This window comes from Symphodus melops (assembly GCF_947650265.1).
Source record: "Symphodus melops genome assembly, chromosome: 7".
In the NCBI taxonomy this organism is placed as follows: Eukaryota; Metazoa; Chordata; class Actinopteri; order Labriformes; family Labridae; genus Symphodus; species Symphodus melops.
This window is the reverse complement of record NC_136697.1, coordinates 21,992,299-22,013,240: the sequence shown is the minus strand read 5'-3', so window position 1 is coordinate 22,013,240 and position 20,942 is coordinate 21,992,299. Positions and strand designations below refer to the sequence as shown.

Genomic DNA, 20,942 nt, shown 5'->3' with positions numbered 1-20,942 from the left:
CACCTTTTATTGCTTTTCATCAGGTGACTGGTTTTTCTCCCCAGTCCAGTTATCTTTACTCGGAGGAAGTACATTTTCCAAAAGCAGTTAGACCTTTTTTATGACTGTAGAGCAAGTGAACACACATCTGCTGCTCTATGTATTTTCTCTACATAAAGTGGATTTATCCCTGCTGTCAATGTTGGAATTACAAGTGTATTAATGTGCATTTAGGATTATATATAAATATATATATATATATAATATAATTTCAATAACACAAGGCGTAAATGTTATATAGGTGTATAAAGATGTATAGTAGGATGGGGAGGGTTTTTTTCAAACCGGAAAGGGGCGGGGCTACGTGTAACGTTAGCAACCACGCTGAGGGTAAAGGAGCGGTGATATCTAATGTGAAGGATTGCTCTTTGAAATATGCCTCTAAAGCTAAACTAAACCTGTGGCCCTTGACACACGCTGAAGTAGGATTATACCCAAGAAACATCCCGACCTCTTAATCGTGTCGGTAAGGATCAAACTAGCCTTAATTTAATCGTAATGCTAGTTAGCTGCTGACTGCTCGATGATCGTCTGTTACAGGAACGCTAGCTGGCTAATACACGCTAGCATGTTACCAGCGAGATGGTTATCAACAATAAACCATCTAGCTCCTACGATCAATTTATGCTACTAGATATTCCCCTCGCTTGCCTCAAAGGTTTATACAAGCGTAGTTTCGGATTAGCTGAGTATAAACATTATTTTTAATAAGCGGCTAAGGCTAACCGTGTAAAAAGGCTGCTGTCATCGGCTCGCCTGGGTTGTTTGACAGCTCTCTCTCTCTCTGTTGGAGCAGTGGACAAGGCCAAAGCCAAACAACGCTTATAACCTTATGTTATCTTTATGTAACACAGATTTTTAGCTGATTGAAGAGAGAGGTCTTTCTGTCTGAAGTAACCTGGTCTAAACGTCGCACCTTGTGTTTTGTAGTTTAAATCACCTGCAGGTAACGTTATAACGTTTTAAACTACACATGCTGGCTAACTTTGCCCTTTGAAATGATATACTAATTATAGGGCACCTTGGCATGCTACTTATTTTTTTATTTTGAGTATTCATTTACAACCTTTTAGTGTTTGAATCCACCACTTAATAACGGGGTTGTGTGTCTGGGTCGACGCCCCACCCTCTTTGTCCAGGCTGAAACTCTCTGGATTATATTTATTTATTGATTGGGGGAAAACAGTGATATGATGAAAATGGCTTGTGACAGGATATTTAAGACTTAATCTCTAGAGGCTTGTTGGTTAAGCCACCGGCTAATTAGATTTTCCTTGTGTGTGTGTGTGTGTGTGTAACATTATAACAGCTCCTTGCATAGTCACTGTTTACTTATTGATGCACTGGAAGTTCATGAGTGTCAGTGTTTGGACACATACTTCAGACTTTAGCTGAAAGAGAAAGACAACAGAAGACGACCACATGTTTTTGTTTACATTTACTTTATCTTTGACAAATAAAGAAGCTTTAATTTATGTAAGCTGCTCGATATTTGAATTGACTCACAGATAGTATTGACGAGAGGAGTCAGCGGGTGTATTGACTTGATCAAGCCTGAACATGAACTGTGCTGAGCAGTCAGCTTTGTGTACCTGTTGATCTCCTACTTGACCTGTTGACAAATAGGATACCAAAGGTGTGCAAATATATACTGTATACATAAAGAATACCAATACATGAGGCACCATGTACATTGGTATTACTGTTTGGATTTTCAAAAAGGATCATCTTTAATGTAGTACTTTATTTGCACATTTCTGATTCTTAGTAAGCCATACGATGTGCATCATGTTTGTGGAGGGAATGTTGTTGCATTGTGTTGTCTCTATGTTTGTTAGGTTTAAAAGTGCTTAATCATGCGTTACTCGTTTGGAAGATAGACGCCGAGCACTCATCATGCCATTGATTTTTGCAGATTCTTAGAAAGTGCTAAATGTCAAAGCACAACTTTCAACAAGGTCTTACTTATTTTGTAGCGCCGCCACAGGCTAAATGGTCACGCTTTTCATGATGTGGTGTGTGGTCGTATGCAAGTCTGAAGAGGCCTTTTCAGTCAGATGTTCATGCTGGTCAATCCGTCTGATATCAGCTTCTCACTCAAGAGACAGTGTACACAAAGAGTGGCATGTTACAGCAAAGCCCGGAGAGAACGTGTCCTCAAATCAGTTTATAAAACTTGAGTGTGTATTTGTCTCTTCAGAGAAATGACTGCTCACATTTGTTTTTCTCTTATCATATAACTGTTCTTCCAGGAAGCTTCATCATAAACACATTTCAGGGGTTTCCTTTCATCCCGGTGGACAGGGCATGTGCGTACAGTCCTGTAGCTGCCAGTCTTCCTCTTGAGGCACAAACTAATAGAATAGAACAGAAGTAGAGCAAAAAAAAAAAAAAAAGGAACAAACAGGCAAATTAACCCTAAATAAAACCCTTGAAACCAGAATTAAATGAAATCCCTGGCCGTGTCTCTCGGCCTCCTCCTTTTTAATAATCATTTAAAATGAGCTAACCTGAACTAATGAAAGCGTTGGTATTTCAGTTTCATGCACATCATTTCTACGAGTAGGTCATCCTTTTATCTCCTGCTGTCAGGGCAAATGGACCAAACTCACAAGACTTTCTATTTCGAAACACCAGTTTTTGGACTGGCTGGTTGGGCTTCAGTGATTGGCAGATTCAAATCATCTGGACTTTTTCATACGTCTGTGAGTGTTTTTGTTTTTTCGGCGGTGACAACAGAGACGTTCAGATGCTGCTGAGTTGTTGACAGCTGTGGCATGATGTGCTGCTCGGCGTGACTGATGGGTGGCTGATAAATAAGGGAGACGTGTCTGTCATAATGCAGGCGTGGAAACTTCAGCCGCAGCGTGATGGTGACTCATGTTACGCTCTGTTTTTCCTTGTGTTGCTCCTCAGGTTTATCTCATGTTACTCCATCAAATATGACACGCAGGCTTGGTTAAGTCCTGCATTGATTCAGGTCAGTGCTGGACATGTGATTAAATGTCTCTCTCTCTCTCTTTCTCTCAGACTTGTGTCTGAGTGATGCCGCCAGCATCCAGCTCTGACTGCCCCCATCTGGACTGCGTTGGGGAGATCACCAAGGAAGAACTTATCCAGAAATCCCATGTGAGTAACCCCTCCATCACTACTCCCTCAGCGGCCTTGCTGAACTCCTTTTATAATAAGAACATAGCCCTTCTTCTTCTTTTTCTTTTTCCTTTTTCTTGTTCATTCGATATGACATTTTACCTACTGTATATACCGGTGTAATATTGAATCCGTTCTCACGGTTAACATTGAACACATCGTATCCTGGGACAACTTTCTCACTGTAAAAGAGAAACATCTCACAGCAGGGATTATCAGACCTGCAGCTAGAATCACCAAACTGTCAGAACTTGATGTGCATGCGTGCAGCAGAAAGGCAAGCAGTCTGCATCACTCGGGACCCTTCACATCCCCTTCAGCACTGGTTTCAGCTGCTCCCCTCAGGCGGACGATGAGTACCACTATAAAGAACTCTTTCATGCTCCCTGCATTTAAGCATTTGAAACAAGCAAGCCAGAAATGTGCTTTTACTCATTTAGGGAACTTTTGGTCTGTGTGGAGATGTTGTTTGAGCCTCGAACTAAACAACATTTTCTGTCGCTGTGTGAAAGACGATAAAGATTTGTGTAATGTAAAAAAGTGCTTCTTTTAGAGTGGCGGTCAGCATCAGATTTACTGGAAAAATACAAAATATAAAAGAGCTTGAGCAGGTCATCATAAAGTCTCATCTTTTGTTAAATGATATGAAATAACAGTTTTAACTTATATGCATACATGTATATTCTGCAAGCACTTTACACACAGCACTATAACGAGGATGTAAGAGATAAAACAAAAACAAAAACACATGGATAAGAACTGGCAACAATGAAGTGCTTTGTAACAACAACTTACAGAGCGACGGATCCCTGAGCTTGATGGTCTTTAGAAACGAGAGTAAACATAGGGCTATACTGCATCACAAACACAAAGCATTTCTATTCAATAATATTGTGTTAAAAGTTTTAGATCGACCCTGCAGAAACCCTCTAATCACTTTCACATCCAAACTGCTCAGTTGAGCTTCCCTGTCTTTATTTCTTCCATTTTAAACTCACGTGACTCTGACCTTTCTAGGGCCAGTGTCAAGACTGTCGAGTTGGAGGACCAAATTTGTGGGCGTGTTTGGAGGTAAGAAAATGCTCACATAGGGGAGAGAAAACTGTTGAATTTTAAAGTCTGAACAACAGCAGAGTGTGTGCACTTTATTTCTTACCATCTATTTTTGACTTCTGTTGTGTGTGTTTTTTTTGTTGTTGTTTTTTTTTTTTTACAACCTGTTATGTGCTGCACTGTCTGCTTTTTCTGTTGCAGAATGGCTGCTCATATGTCGGCTGTGGAGAATCTCACACCGACCACAGCACCGTCCACTCACAGGTGAGAGAGAGCTCGCTGACTTCACCGACGACTTTGCGCGCAGATACGTCAATGTCAGGCAAAACAAGAGCGAGGGACGGGATTAAAGTTGTGTTTAGCTACTGAATTAAAATAAGATGCAACTAAAATAGGAGTGGAGGTGTCAGTAGAGAAGAAGAGGAGGCGCATATGGCCGGACAGGACAGGAATACCTCTTCGACGTCCCGGGAGGACTTGGAAGAGAAACTGCCTGCAGCGCGGCTTTATTTTTAACATTGTTCTCTCGAAGAGTCTTCACGTGAGTCTTTGCAGCTTTTTTTTTTTTTTTTTTTTTTTTTTGGAAGTGCACAAATTGTTAAAACACATCAAGCCTACACCTCCACGTTCAGTGCAGTTTCAGTCGTGGATCATGAATTATTAATTGGCATTCCTCTGGGAAGTGGGGGAGATTCAACAATAGTGTCAGTTCTATGGTTACAGTGTCTTTCTTTTCTATCCTGGCTCAGCCTCTGCTGCTCTCAGTGTTGACTCAAGCTTTTTCCTCCAGCAGCACTTCAGGGCCAACTGTGGTTAGGAGAAGGGGGGGGGTGTAAAACAGCAAACATATCATTTGTTTTTGTTGCACAGACCATTGTCCATAACGGGTTGTTCAATTGAATACCTCTTTAAATGCACAGTCCTTGAAATAAGACGCAGATATCTGATACAAAGTCTGCATGTAGAGATATGTCCTATCAACCGGCTGATTTCAAAATCACATCGCGAGTGAATGGTATACCTCTTGGCTTATAAGGGACATCTGTCTGTGCAGCTCGCCAGCCGCTTTCTGCGTTTGCCTTTTCGTGACGCCGTCGTTAAATCTTCTATGAATGAAGGCCGTGCTTAATTATTGCTTCCAGGCCCCGCGGGGAGACAAACATTTTAATCTCTCGACTATTCAATGAGGGGAAAAAAGTCCCGCTGGCTCAGATCAGACGCAGTACGATGCTGCGAGTACAGATGAGCGACTGTTTCGGTCGAGTCTCAGAAGATGCGGCTCCTTTGAATAGGTTTAGCGTCACGTCTGCGTCTTCTTTAAGCAACAAGCTGTGACACTTTGTGCAACAAAAGTGACTTCCTCCAGGTCGTAAACTATAGACATGACAGAAAAAGTACTTATGCCAGTACTTATGTTGAAGTTTCGATTAGTTGAAGAGATATTGAGATGCATATACATGTGGCTGTTTCCTGTTCCTTGTCAGTAGTAAAAGACGTGACGGTATTAAATGTGAGCTGGTGCTGCAACAATAAAAACTTTACGCGGTGTTTATTATGGAGCTCCTCTGTGCATGATATGAATACTCAGTCGGTTTTGACAACATCCAGAGTATTATTGTGTTTGTGGAGGGAACACTATAGATTTATGTATGTAGATTTATGCTTGAGTAAATGTTTTTTATTAGAGGGACATTAGGTCTTTATTAGAGAGACAGGAAAGGTTGGAGAAGAGAGTGAGGGATGACATGCAGAAAAGGGCCGAGGTTGGATTTGAACCCACGGCCGCTGTGACGAGGACTGTAGCCTCTGTTCATGGGGCATGCAACATAACTGCTTGGCTCTCCGCTACCCTGAATAGACTGTTTTTTTTTTTAATCTATTAGGATGCCTGAAATGTGCAGAACAGTCAACTGTAAATCAATTCATCATGTGGGCTTGTCAAAAAAGAAGCCCAATCAATCGAGCTTGTTATTAATGCCGCGCATGGTCTACTCTCCTTTATAAATCATTAAAGCTATGGAGTTGTTCATGGCCGTGCTCAGTGTGCTGTTGCCCCTGTGCCAGCTCTGCTCTGCCCTGCTGTGTGAAGGCTAATGCAGCCCTGATGAATAATGCAGCTTCTGCTGGTCTGCTGCTGCTCACGTTCCGTCTCCTGTCGACCTGCCAGGCTGCCCGTATTTGTCAGAGCAGCAGTGGGTCAGCAGAACTCGACCATGTTTCCACAGTAGCGGAAAAAAAAAAAAAAACTGCCTTCATGCAACAACTGCCTCATTCTGCCTTTAAACTTTAAATAACAAATTCGACACATGAAGCAAAATACACGTCTGTGTCGTTGTGTTTAATCCTGAGCACTACCTTTTCGTTAGCTGGCTGCATTTCAACAGCAGTCCAAGGACCTGTGAAGACACTGAGTTCGTCCACAGGTTTGGGTGCTCTGTAAGTGGATTAATTACAGCCGTGAATACTTTTCAGTTCTGCTTTGCACCCAGACTCTACACCTACATTTACTTAATACACACCCCAGCACAGTAACAGGTTGTTATGAAGAGGACAGGAAGACCTGCAATGTGACTTTACTTTGGGACGTAACACTTGCATTATTCCTGTGTCCAATAATATGCTACACATGTGTCTGTTTTATAACCGCAGGAGTAGCCTGTTGATAAAGTCATGACATGCAGATCGGTAGATAGAGTCGAAGATTAAGCAGATCCACATGTTCTTTATCACGTCTCGTTCGGTAAACATTAACCCTGTCATCATGTTTATCTTTGTTTGTACAGTAGGATATTCACAAACGTGTGTTCTGTGCGTGCAGGAGACGAGGCACAACCTGACAGTGAACCTGACCACGCTCAGAGTGTGGTGCTACGCCTGCGGAAAGGAGGTCTTCCTGGAGCGTAAACTAGGCCCCAGTTCTCCCAGTGTCACCAGCAAAGCCCTCCCCTCCTCACAGAGTGCTGGTCAGGTAGGAAACCGTTTCCAATCCCCAGCTCGCACTGATGCTTTTATATCAGCCATAAAGTACGTTTAATATTTAACAACAGCAAGAGAGGAAATTTCAGAGTCCTTAGAGTTTGCATCAAATAAAAAAATACAATAGAAGAGTTTTCTGTTGGGGAATCTCTGCTGCCTTAATGTAAGTAAGTAAGTAAGTAAAGTTTTATTTATATAGCACTTTTTAAAACAGCATGGTACAAAGTGCTAGATAGAAAGAAACAAGTAAGAAAAACAGTTTCAGTTTTAATGGACAGCTTCACGTGACATGTTACTACATACTCGTGTAGTTATGTAACTGCTGGCTCTCCTGCAGTACTCACAGAGCTGTGTAATAACAACAACCACGAGCAGTTTCCCCTGAGTGATAGTTTCACTGTCATATTGTCGGACGTGGTGATTCGTTTGCTAGATAAGAGTTTTATGATGAGCTCGGTGTGTGATGTGCTTCCTCCAGGATAACAGTAAGGCCCCTGGGAGCCCGACCTCTCTGAGAGTGCCCCCTAATGGAGCCTGTGAAGATCTGGACATGGAGACAGAGGAGGAGGATGAACTGCGAGCTAGAGGTCAACTTCCCATAAATAAAAAAAAAAACAGAATGGCACAATACAATTTTTATTAAATATGTCGATGAAATACCTGGGTTTTTATTTTTATTTTTATTTTTTTAATTTAGTTCAAATGCAGAATTGAATTGTTGTCGTGAGAAATACATGCAACATCATCCACAGATATATTGGGAAGTACGTGTCTAACATGCTGCAATTGAAGGCTGCCTAAATGCAGAATTTAAAATCTGCAGGTTCAGTCCTGCGACAGATAGAAACATGCAACATGAGCTGCATGTTTGTGTCCAAGGTTGGGTTGTCAATAATGAAAATATAGAAGCCAGTGATGGTGTTTAAAATGTACATAACAAGTATAAGAAAGTTGAAAGGTGAACATAGAACAGATTTTACTTAAAGCAGTAAATAGATCCATTTATAGAAAGACCAAAGGGAGGGACATAATCTTCTGTGTTTTTGAGTGCTACTCAAACAAATCACAAGACATGCAGACAATTCAAACCAACTAACAAAAAACAGTGATTTCCACCACCTATAAATGTGAAGCAGGTCATTTTGAGCTGCTAATCCAGATCCTGACACACACCGAAACTTTCCTGTGACAAACAACAACACACTGTTACAAACAGGGTGAAGTGAGACACTTCAGTGCTAACAGCTTCAGTCCTTCAATGCTAACAGTGTTTTCACTCAGCGCTGTGATGCTCCAACAGATAACATATGTTATGTTGATTCTCATGCGGTGCAGGCGTTGGCACCAGTCACTGCTTCGGTTATTTTTGTAACAAATAAAGATCATATGATGAGGAGGCGGAGTAAATAAGCCTCCACAGAGTACACTGCTGCTCACGTGAAATCAGAGGTTTCTAACAGTGAGGCACGTTTTCCTAAATGTCACTGACTCGCCTCAGCTGATCAATAAGAGCAACAGCTGCAGCAGTGCTCATGAAGCAATACTAAAACAGAAAACACAATGATGAGAAGGATTAAGTTTATCATTTTTCTTATTATTCACATGTTTTAAATCAGTGTGACATGCACTTTTCTGGCTGGTTGTTGATGGGATTTGTTGATTCCAGGGTCTTGGAGCCGGCCTCGAGCAAACCCGAGGTCAACTTAGCACTATCATCCATCGAAGCATCATGGGAACTGTCGTTCAAAAAAAGTAACTGAATAGTAACATCCCAAATAGAAGACATTCTATTAACAAACTCAAGATACATAAACTGTGTGGTAGGGTTTCAGTTGAGCTGGTGTTCTCATTGAGTTTGTTCAAAACATTCCGACTTTTTCAATATTTGTACGACTTTTTTTCTCCTGCATTGACATTCTCCGTCTGACAAACGGAGGGAGTCTTTTTAATAATGGAAAGGCTCTGCGGCTGCCATCCGAATGTACAAGCGTTTGATGAGTGGCTTGTTTTCATTTCCTCATGGTGTTCTGTCTCCCTCAGGTCTGACGGGGCTGAAGAACATCGGCAACACGTGCTACATGAACGCTGCCTTGCAGGCTCTGTCCAACTGGTGAGCCCTCTGTGAACTGCTGGCTCTGTTAGCCTGTCCCCACCTCCACCTGTTTACCTGACATCACCTCTCCTACACCCCCTTTCACGCTCTTTGCCTTTTATTTACACTGCTTTTTAATCACTTCTCCGTCTTTCAAGACAGTTTCCTTCAGTAGTTATTTGCTGTTATATTCACTGCCTGCTCAGTTCAGGGGGGAAAAAAAACAACCATACAGTAGCTGTGCTCATTTGGGAGACTGACGGCTGAGTGAAATTTGCTGCAGTGCACCATTTGAGAAGGCAGAAATGGCCTTTTGTAGTTCCCTGTAGGGTCTTCAGTTACAAATGAACACCAACTCTTTCCCAATCTCTACTCCTCCTCGTCTCCTTTTCTTTTCCCACAATGTCCCATAATGCTTCTCTCCTTACTTTTTCTCAGCCAATCTGCTGCATTTTTCATTCAATTGCCTTTCCTTCTGATTCTTTTTTTTTTTTTTTTTTCACGATTGGTTTGTTTGTGTGGTCACTTAGATTACAGCTCCTCTGCAAAGCCTAAGGCCGTGTCATATTTCTTTCTACCTCCAAAGTATTGTTTAATTTTTCATGGAGCAGAAAAGCCTTTCCTCCTTTGTCATACTGGATACCCAGAGGCTTGTTCGTTTTAGAATTAAACTGACGACGCCAAGTTTTGATAGAAGTCAAAATGGGGGAAAAGATGTGGGTCAAAATTTGCAATCTAAATCATACTCCAAAAATAGGAGGAAGTGAGTCACGCAGCTGAGGAAGGAGGGACCTTTTTCTGGAACTTTCCTTTGATGTCTGTTTGTGTGAGCGCTGCTGCTTCTTTCACTTTACTGTCGGGTCATTATTCACTTCCAAGGACTTTTCTCTTGCCAAGGGACGGGAACAGTCCATGCCTTATTCATTCTGCAGTTTGTCTCTTCCTTGCAAATTCCTGTGCACTCTGTATCCATCAAGTCAAATCCCCTCAGCTGCTTTTTACCAGCTATTTCTGACGAATCTCAGCTGCATGTGGCGTTTTCTCTTATGAGCAAGTACCTCTGGGAATTTGTACTAAATCTCCATGAGTGAGATATGAGACTAATGGAACACAATTAAATAAAAAGGAATACAGGAAGGAGGCAGCTTAATGTAGAAGTTCTGAATGTAAGCCTCTGGATTTCAATTTCTATTCTGTAACATAGGATGACTCGTTCATTTTAAAGCTCCTGTGTGTTCTGAGCTGGTATTGAAATGGACTGAAACTGAAACGGTTGCTTCCAGCTCAGTGCCGAAACATCCCTTTTTTTGACATTTTACAAGGCAAATAATTGTCAATGAGTGATGCATTTAACTGTTGATGGAAAGCAAGACATGACAAAATCAGCAAAGGAATAAGACTTCCCACTCCGTCCACCGGGGGAGCAAAACTGACACAAAGTGAATATTCCTTACTGGAGCTGTGAAGTGGCTAAAAAAAGCTGATATATTACAACTTTGAATTCCTAAATTCTCTCTGCCTTACTGACATACATGCAGGTTCTTAAATGTCTTTGGAAATAAAAGACAATTTGTCCAGGACTCTCTTATGATATATTTCTGTCTCTTTCCTTTGCAGCCCGCCGTTGACTCAGTTCTTTCTTGAATGTGGCGGCATGGTGAGGACGGACAAGAAGCCTGCGCTCTGCAAAAGCTACCAGAAACTAGTGTCAGACCTGTGGCACAAGAACAGGTAGGTCACATGTTTAGTAGTTGTTAAATTTAAAAGAAGCACAATAAAAGACGCACAATATCTTTGTCAATGGGAATATAACCTTGTCTATTTTTTTTTTTTGTCACATTGCAGACCCTCCTATGTCGTTCCAACAAATTTGTTCCAGGGGATCAAAGCCATAAACCCCATGTTCAGAGGATACTCTCAGCAGGTGAGGGGTTTTTTTTGCAGATGGAGAAATGAATGTGCATCTTAAGAAAGCATACGCTCATCCATGACATCAATAAAACATGCAGACACTCTTCACAGTTGGAGACATATTTTACAGTGCTTGCTGCTTTGGTTGATTCATATGTTAAAAAATTAAACATCTGATACTGTGACTGGAACAGGATAACTTATTCTACCTTTAATGTTGTTTAAAGAAATTTAAATGTATTAAAAAAAAATGCGTTTGGATGTCTCAATTGATGTTCAGACGTGCATTCTTTTCTTATGCACTGATTGGACAAATAAAAATGTGTCTGTTAGTCAGCTTGGCCTCTTTTAAAAAAATTAAAAAAATGTTCCAGTGGAGCCGGGATCATTAAGGGTGTAATCCACGGACTATAAAATAGTCCCAGATCTACTGCCGCCTCTCCTTTTTCCTCTTCCACTCCATATCCCTCCACACTCACTCCTGCACAGACATGACATTATCTTCAGCTCAGATCACTCAACCACATAAACTGAATCCTCTGCTTTGCAATTACCCACCGAGAGTCTGACTTTCATTTACACTCAAACGCACTCATAAAACCTAAAGGTAATGTTCTTCATTTGATTCCTAGTTGGTGCTTGAATAATAGAAGAAGATTTAATGTTATAAATGTAGAGTATTTTTAAAAGTCATTGTTGTGGAGCACGTCTGTCTTTTTTCCCCCGATGTCTGTAAATAAGAGATTTCTAAGCCTGAGTGGTGAAATAATAAAGAGAGCCTGTTTCCTCTGTGCTTGCCAGTGTTTGTTCAGCAGAGTTAGCTGAGGAATATTCATTCGTCACACCATGTTGGGCTGCACAGCCTTGGAATTAGCATTACTGTGAACAAAGTTAACATGCCGGGGCCCTGGGAGAGGAGAGTTCATTTGGCTGGAGACCGAGATGAGATGTCTGAGGCACATTAAGTTTGATTACACATTCAGGAGCATTTGGTCTCTTGGATGAACAAGGAGGTGAAGCGGTGGTTCTATTTCATCTAAAGAGGACACATTATCCCCCTTTCCCACCTTTTCAAACAGTCACATGTGGTCTTAATGAAACTTCTGTGCTGTGCTCTGGTCAAAATATAACATGAATCAAACACCAGAGGAGGTTTGTGACCCTGTATGAACCAGCTCTCTCAGAACGCTCTGTTTGATGTGTGTGTCTCTTTAAATGCAATAGAATAGAATGCCTTTATTGTCATTATACAAATTGTACAACGAGATTACTTGGCTTCACCTTAAAGTGCACACAGCTAAGAACAAAAAACAACAAACAACAAGAAGAGTATGGGTCAAAAAAAAGAAAAAAGAGTGACCCTAGTTAACAGAAGGTGGGATATGTGTGGTGGGACTCATTACAGTTTGCAGCAGACTAAAATTAAATGGATAAACAGACCTCAGATTTCTTATTGCACAGTACGAGATAGCAGGTCTATACCTATAAGGTACCTGCGGACCTGCACTAAAGTCATGCTCTAGCCTGGGGGTGGAGATACCAGGGCTGGGAATTTTTTTTTTTTTTTTTACCACAATCCAACTGTCACAAGTAGAGGACATTTAAAACAGGGCTTTCTCTGTGCTGTAAGACTTATGCAGACTAAAAACAAAGGAGTGGATGGATTTATTTCACATTTTGTGGGTTGATAGACACTCGGGTTACCCAAATAGTCTTTTTAATGATGTCCCCTTTAAATAAAACAGAAGAAGTTTGGGAAAGCTTGGCTGTGCCCTTAAAACTGAATCATATTTCCGAAGAATTACTTCAGTGCTGTGTCAGATCTGTTTGTCTCTGTGACTTCTTTGACTTAAATGGATGTAGAACTTACTCTAATGTTCCCTTGAACCAATTTGCTTCCTTAACTAACATTCTCACGATTATTCCCACTCCACCACCAGGACTCGCAAGAGTTTCTGCGCTGCTTGATGGATCAGCTTCACGAGGAGCTGAAGGAGCCGCTGCCCGAGCCCCACGACCAGTCCAACGGCATCACCATGGACGACAGCCACGAGGACGACAACCACAGCCAGTCAGACAACGACTTCCAGTCATGCGAGTCCTGTGGCAGCAGCGAGCGGACCGATAACGAGGTGCAGGGCGGGAGCGTGCTGATGGATGTCACCAACGAGGCCGAGATGCTGATTCCTGAGCAGGATGAGATTCAGGCCAACAGGGAGTGGCAGAAAGAGAAGAACATGATTAATGACTTTTATCGCTCCGGGGTGAATGGTGTTATGGGGGGAAGCACTGGAGTGGACATGGACAAGGATGTTGACACCACCACTGAAGCCACGCCCATAATCAGCAGCCAGGGAGCCATCAAGATTCAAAGTAGAACATCAGGTAGTTATGAATGTTTCTTCTCCTCATAAATCTAAACGCAAATATAGCATTCTTTAACATTTGGTCTGCTCCCAATCAGATTCCTTCCCAGACATCCAAATGTCCAACACCACAAGACCGCAGAGTCCAGTCCCGGTGGACGGACACATTCCTAAACTGTCCAGCAGCCCGCCCAAGGCTTCCTCCGGCTGGCCCAGCCTCAACCCTGCACACAAGAAAGGTTCGCTGAGGGATGTGACTCACAAGGCGATACTCGATAAATGATATTTAGTTCTAGAGAATGTGACATCACGATTTTTGAACGCTATTAAGAACATTTGGAAGGCAAAATATATGACTGGAAAAGTTCTTTAATTTAATTGCAAAACAATGCAGAAATGTTTGCATTAGTAAAACATTTTACTCAATTCTTCCATTTTTTTTTTTTTTTTTACATAAATCTGAACTCTCTATTTTTGAGCTAGTGCTTCTTAAGAATATATGAACAACAGACTATAATATAATTTTCATATGAGCTTTGGCAGTTTGTCTTAGTCTATAACAGTACTGGGATTTAGCAGCAGTGCATTTGTTCTACACCATGAGGAAACATTATCTATCATGTGCAGAATGTAACCGTGAGTGTGATCCGGACAGGTCATGCATGTTGTGTTTCTCCACTACCTGCCACACAAACAATTAAAAAAAACCCAACTCAACATCAGACTCCACCATGCCACGAGATCTTGTCACACCTTAGACACACGTGATAAAAAAAGTTTATTCAATGTTGTCTGTTGTGAAAATAATGTAGGAGTAGTCTCATGCAGAACAAAAGTCCTGAAGCTTAATGATAGGTAGTCCACATTTATAGCTTGTCTGGGTAAAGGAAGGAAGTCACATCCTGTGTCTGTGTGTGGTGACATATGGAAAAGCAATGATCTCACATTTCTCTCCCTGCCTTCCCACAGCAGTGACCACGTTCTCCCCACAAAAGAACAAGCGGCAGAAGAAATACCGCAGTGTCATCTCCGACGTGTTTGATGGGACTATTGTCAGCTCAGTGCAGTGCCTGACATGTGATCGGGTCAGTGTGGACAGATACAATGTTTCTGATTGTCTGAGAGGAAGCATGGCAGCACCAGAGGACTTTGTGTGGACTGTGTGAATTTGACCTTATTCAAAATGTAGCATTTTATAAATGAGACATAAAGGATAGGTCTATATCATTCTGGTGTTAAGAGCATTCTTTGCACTTATATCACAAACACATATTGGAAAGCGGTCTCATTATATAAAAGCAGTGTGTGATACAAAGCCTCTTTGCTGTTTACATTCAGCTATTTCTGTGCCCACCTGAGGGTATTTCAAGTGCTGATGCTAACTTTAATTTGTATTGTTGCATGTAAATAAGACTTCTAGCACCTAATTGGCCTAAAAACTAATTAATATAAATGTTGTCTACTTTGGAAGAAGGGAACACTAAAAAATATGATTCTGCTACAAAAAAGACAGTTGTTAACAAAACCACGAAAAGAAAAACTTTGTGCTCTGCCAAAGAAGGTTCTTCACTGTCTTTGTGTTTCGTTGCCGTCAGGTGTCGGTAACCCTGGAGAACTTCCAGGACATCTCGCTGCCCATCCCAGGGAAGGAAGACCTGGCCAAGCTGCACTCGTCCACCCACCAGACCTCCCTGGTTAAAGCCGGCTCCTGTGGGGAAGCTTACGCACCACAGGGCTGGATCTCGTTCGTCATGGAGTACATCAAGAGGTGAGTTTTACAACGAGTACAGTGTAGCTATTAATATTCATCAATATTACATGCTCCTTAATTAGCTCTCTCTTCCTCAGTTGGTTCTGGGGTCCAGTTGTTACACTACAAGACTGCCTTGCAGCTTTCTTTGCCAGAGATGAACTAAAGGGTGAGCGAGTGGGCGTAAATCTGTTAACCAACAAAAACATAACCGCTGCTGTCTAAGTAACTGTTTGTTTGTGTTTCCCAGGAGACAACATGTACAGCTGTGAAAAATGCAAAAAGTGAGTGACTCAATGCTGTCCTAGACTTCGCATTCATTTGACATGAAAAACTGAACGTACAGAACACAAGGTCTGGAAATGTAAATGATTGTCTTCTTTTTCATCTTTCTCTGTCCTCTTAGATTACGAAACGGAGTAAAGTTTTGTAAAATGCAAAGTTTGCCAGAGGTAAACAAGCAACTCTGATACTTCATTTCATAAATATTACAATAAAAATCATTTCCCCGAATGCCTTCGCGGACCAGCTTCCAAAATAAAACTTGTGTGTGCGCTCCTCTGCTCCAGATCCTCTGTGTCCACTTGAAGCGCTTCAGGCACGAATTGATGTTCTCCACCAAGATAGGCACTCATGTCTCGTTCCCGCTCGAAGGCCTGGACCTGCAGCCTTTTCTGGCCAAAGACAGCCCTGCCCAGACCACCAACTATGACCTGCTGTCAGTCATCTGTCACCATGGCACTGCCAGCAGTGAGTGGGCCGAGTCGCTCCTCTTTGTGTCCTGTATTCATTAGAGCCTGCAGAAATATCTCACATGTTCTTGTTAGGTTTCTGACTGCTGCTCTAACACTTCTCCTTGTCGAATCCCAGGTGGCCACTACATAGCGTACTGCAGGAATGATGTCAACAATCTGTGGTATGAATTTGATGACCAAAGTGTGACCGAGGTTTCTGAATCCTGCGTCCAGAATGCTGAGGCTTATGTGCTCTTCTATAAGTAAGAAGGGCTGTAGAAAGCTGTGACATAAAACCCAACGATCGATGCAACACTTGAACATTCTCTTTTCTACTTGGACATTCATAAACATACTCTCATGTTTGTATGTACACGCTCTGTCGCAGTCGTGAATAATCTCTGGTCTGTTCCGATTACAGAAAGAGTAACGAGGATGCACTGAAAGAACGTAGGAGGGTGTCAGGTCTTTTCAACATGATGGAGCCCAGCCTCCTGCAGTTCTACATCTCCCGCCAGTGGCTAAACAAGTTCAAGACCTTTGCCGAGCCAGGCCCCATTTCCAATGACGACTTCCTGTGTTTGCATGGAGGTGCGTCATCGTACCAAAAAAAAAAAAAAAACCCTTCAGAGGTCAAAGTTTCCCTGAGCAGAAATCCCTTTTTTCTTGCTCTGTGCACAAACATTTAGTGGAAAAATGGTGCTCTTCCGTCTCCTAACACAGCTTATGCTTTCATCTTTTCTATGGATTTTTGACTCCGACAAAGCAGAGTATTCCCCTCGCAACACAGCAGACTTCAAAGGAGGGTTTTGCTTCTCTTTGTGCCGATGATCCTGCTTTCTCGTTTTAGTAGAGAACAGAGGAGGGTTCTAAAAGGGTTTTTCTGCCTATCAAGCGCTCTCCTTTACAGCCCTCTCTTTAGAGAACGCTTGGAATTATTGAATTCAGAATTAAATGCACGAATAGGAAAATGTATGATAAAGCTGGAAGAATACACAGGCAGCAGAGGAAATGTCCCAATCTTTAAAAAAAACATGTACAGGGTGTTTCCTCCTCCTCAGTCGGCTTACGCATTAGACAGGTTGATACATTATGTTGAGATAACATCTGTTCAGAGGGACCATGTTGCAGCATTTGTTTCATGTTCACAGCAACCTTGAGGGTGACAGTTAATTTCAGTTGACTTTATCGCCATGGTGATAGAAACAGAAGTGTTTTTAGGTAAGCAATGTGGTGAGAGATTTTTTTTACAACAAGTTATGAAATTGTTGAAGCCCATAAGATAAAGCAGGTTGAACCACCCAAGGAATAAAAGTGGCGACGAAAAAGAAAGCGCAGCGTGTCATAATTGTTGTTATTTTTATTCCTTTTAATGAGCTCCTGACCCTTTTGAGGTATCACTGGACCGTTTAGGTGCTTCCAACCCCCAGATCGGAATACACAGTTTTAAAAATAGAGACAGGGGGTGTGAATAGAAGAGAAGTGAACATTAGAGGCAAAGGTAACAGATTTTGAGCTGACTATTTTTCGCTCTTTTTTTTGTTTTTTTGGCCTGCCTAAAGTGATAAAATTCCACTTCGTCCTTAAAAATGCACTGTTGTCAAAGTCTGATGGATACCTCCATTTGTTTCACCAGGTGTGCCACCCAACAAAGCATCAAACATCGATGACTTGGTGGTGATGTTACCCCAGAATGTGTGGGATCACCTTTACAGCAGGTACTCGAAGTAGACAGGGTCTACTGTCTGGAGGATAGACTCAAATTCAAAGTATAATGTCCTTTTTGGATGTTAATTTAATCTTAGCTATTGCGGACTGCTCCCTGTAGGTACGGAGGAGGACCAGCTGTCAACCACCTGTACGTTTGCCACACATGCCAGATCGAGATCGAAAAGCTGGAGAAAAGGCGAAAGTCAGAGCTGGACATGTTTGTCAGGGTAAGCCTTTAGAGCGTTTGCTCCCCTGCAAGTAAAAATTGGCTTGAGTGATATTAATGCATTATGTGTCAGGGAGCCTCTGTGAAGCCCTGTGTGTTCATGTGTGTGTGTGTGTAGCTCTATTCTCCTGTCTATTGAACCAGTTGATAGGCTGCATGTGTTGGTGCTCTTCAGCCCGGCAGGAGATGAGGAGTGCGAGTCTGATGAAAGCCTTATCATTAATGCATTGGGACAGATGCAGCTGTTATTGTCCACTCAGTCGGCCCACTTGCACAATGGCCTTTTTCGAAAGGACAGAGAGAGAGAGAGTGAATGTGTGTGTGTGAGTGTGAGAGAGAGAGAGATAAAATGGTTAGCTAAAAAGATGAACAAGGATTGTATCATTTCTAAGAAAGATGAAATTGCTGCAGTATGATGTTGAGACTGTCTTCGAATTTAAATAACCACCAGAGAGAATTGATTAGGTTTTCCATCTCCTCTCCTCTCAATCCCTTCATCCTCATTTAATTGTTTTTTTTTTTTTGTTGCCTCCCCCCACCCCATCCTGCTCCCTCTGTTTCTCCTCCCCCTTGTCTCTGCTGCTCACTCCTCCAACACCCACCCCCCATCCTTCCTCTGCTCTGTAGCTGAACAAGGCGTTCCAGGAGGAGGAGTCTCCAGTGGTCATATACTGCATCAGCATGCAGTGGTTTCGTGAGTGGGAGGGCTTCGTCAAAGGAAAAGACAATGGTAATGGTAATTGGGCAGAACTCTTGCCTTTCTGTCCCCTGTCCTGTTTGAATGTCTGACTTAAAGGTCAAATGTTTCCCCCAATGACATTTGGGAATCATATATTCTGATTATTGACCAAGTAATGGCTGTGAAGTCCTTTTTTTTTAATCTTTTGAAACAATTTGCACATTTCCGATTTACACATGGACAAGAGAAGATACCAAATAGACAGTTTTATTTTGAACATCCAGATTGACTTGTTATAAAAAGCTGCTCATGTCCAAAAGGAAGCGTGGAAGTCCCATTTCTTCTTCTTCTTCTGATATATCTTCAAAGAGTTAGCTTCAGTCCCTGGAGTCAAGTTTCCCTCCTACTACAGCAAAATGAAGTGTCAAAGAACATTTCAGTTTCTTGCTCTCGTTCTCGTTTTTTTGGTATACTTGCCTTGCTTTGTATTGTCACATCTATTTATACCAGCTTACATCTGGCACAGCTGCAAGTGTTTTCTGCTCTGACTTCTGCTCCTCTAATATTTGTTTTCTCTGTGTGGAAAAGTGGGGAGCAGAAATCGCTTTTGTTAGTGTGACAGAAACATTTGACATTTTATCATGATTGTTTTAGCATTGATAATTTGTCTCCTAGCGTATTACTGCAGCCTGTTATTATGCCAATTAAATGTGTTTCTTCCTCTAAAGATCCACCGGGACCCATAGAGAATTCCAAGATCACCGTCAACAAGAATGGCCATTTAACACTCAAACAAGGTACTAACTGCTTTTGCTATAATTGAAATTGTTTTTGTTATAATTGCTCTTCTTTTATTTTGAGGAAAGTTGTATAAGATGAAAACGAGAAAAGAGTCTGCACAGATTGTCGTATTTTTAACGAGCCAGATATGATTGATATTTAAGTGTGTGTTTTCATTGACGCTGCAGGAGCGGACTCCGGACAGATCTCTGAAGAAACATGGAACTTCCTCCACTCGATCTACGGCGGCGGTCCGCTTCTGACGGTCCGGCCAAGCGTCAGCCACCAGGAAGCAGAATCCCAGTCGGAAGAGAAGATTGAAGTGGAAACACGCTCTGTTTAATGAAGCACTCTGCAGAAAAACAAACCAACGGAAAACACTTAAGAAATGAAAAGCCTTTTATTTTGCACTTGACTTTTTATTTGAAAAAACATTCAAGTAAAGGACTTCATCTTTACAGTAACAATGCAGCCTTTGATGTCTGACAGAGGGAATTAACAAGTGTGAAAAGGTTGTCATATTGTACAAATCTGTATAAAGAGCTCTTAAATTTCTATTAGCACTGTAGTATTCATGTGTAAGGTTGTTTTAAGAACCAAGCATTTAAATTATGTGCAGCTGAAAAATTCCACTGAATGCCATATTTTTCTTTTCTTGACCAAAATAAGCACATACTGTATGTCCATGTGATGCTGATATTTGATGATTGAAAGTACTTCTTGCTGTAGATATACTGTATCTCACATTTCCTGTTGTTACAGAATATTGCCCAATGAATCGTAGGGAGAGAAATGTGTGACTCTTAAAGTGATTGAAATAATAAGGTTATGAAAGGACTAATTGCTGACTAGTCTCAGGAATGATTTTTGTGTTTTGCACTGTTCTGTAGAAGTACAAATAGGCATGCTCACGCAAATGTCTGCTTTGTATTTGAATGTATTAGTACTGATAGTATGTTGGTCAAGATTCAGCACTTGGATATTTATCACAGAAGGGATTGATATATCATAATGTTCATAGATTTTTTTTTTGTAGAAAATATGTGGCAGGCAGAGTATGTTAAGAATGCATGCTTTAACACTCAATCCCAGTGTAACATCACATTTAACTGCATGTAAATGCAAAGCTGCTCATTACTTGTGCACGAAATAAACACGATCTGAATCTATCTTCACTAAATTGTACAGCTACAGAAAGCATATGGTAGTATGTTTCAGCAGCATTAGCAATCAAATTAATCAAAGGCATTATTTTTGTGTATGGGCATAGTGATGCTTAATATGTTGGCTGATAGGAGGAAAGAAAATGTACCCTTAAGTTTGTGCGTATGGATGTCACTTGAATACTATCCATCCCAACTTTTGCTGGCTGACACTATTAAACTTGATGAAAACATGCTGAACATTCTTGTCACAGTGATTTTGTCAATCATTTTCCTGTTTTGTGTAAGGTTTGTAAGTGGTTGTAGGATGGGA

At 41.5% G+C, this 20,942-nt stretch overlaps 1 protein-coding gene across 1 annotated transcript; it reads left to right on the top strand.

The window, feature by feature from the left end:
- The first annotated feature begins 323 nt into the window (after positions 1-323).
- usp33 (ubiquitin specific peptidase 33) lies at positions 324-20,869 on the top strand. Its single transcript, XM_079348912.1, has 24 exons — positions 324-505; positions 3,070-3,168; positions 4,207-4,260; positions 4,444-4,506; positions 7,061-7,210; positions 7,697-7,805; positions 9,259-9,328; positions 10,928-11,041; positions 11,156-11,234; positions 13,162-13,606; positions 13,686-13,826; positions 14,557-14,672; positions 15,183-15,355; positions 15,436-15,506; positions 15,588-15,621; positions 15,744-15,789; positions 15,907-16,087; positions 16,208-16,334; positions 16,493-16,662; positions 17,708-17,789; positions 17,900-18,008; positions 18,635-18,737; positions 19,415-19,483; positions 19,655-20,869. The coding sequence occupies exons 2-24, from the start codon at positions 3,085-3,087 to the stop codon at positions 19,807-19,809; spliced, it is 2,745 nt and encodes a 914-aa protein (XP_079205038.1). The 5' UTR covers positions 324-505; positions 3,070-3,084; the 3' UTR covers positions 19,810-20,869.
- The last annotated feature ends 73 nt before the right edge of the window (positions 20,870-20,942 follow it).

Coding starts and splice junctions, on each gene's coding strand:
- usp33 (XM_079348912.1), top strand. CDS start 3,085: ATGCCGCCAGCATCCAGCTCTGACTGCCCCCATCTGGACTGCGTTGGG. Junction 4,261..4,443: donor ATTTGTGGGCGTGTTTGGAG/GTAAGAAAATGC, acceptor TTTCTGTTGCAG/AATGGCTGCTCATATGTCGG. Junction 14,673..15,182: donor AGTGCCTGACATGTGATCGG/GTCAGTGTGGAC, acceptor CGTTGCCGTCAG/GTGTCGGTAACCCTGGAGAA.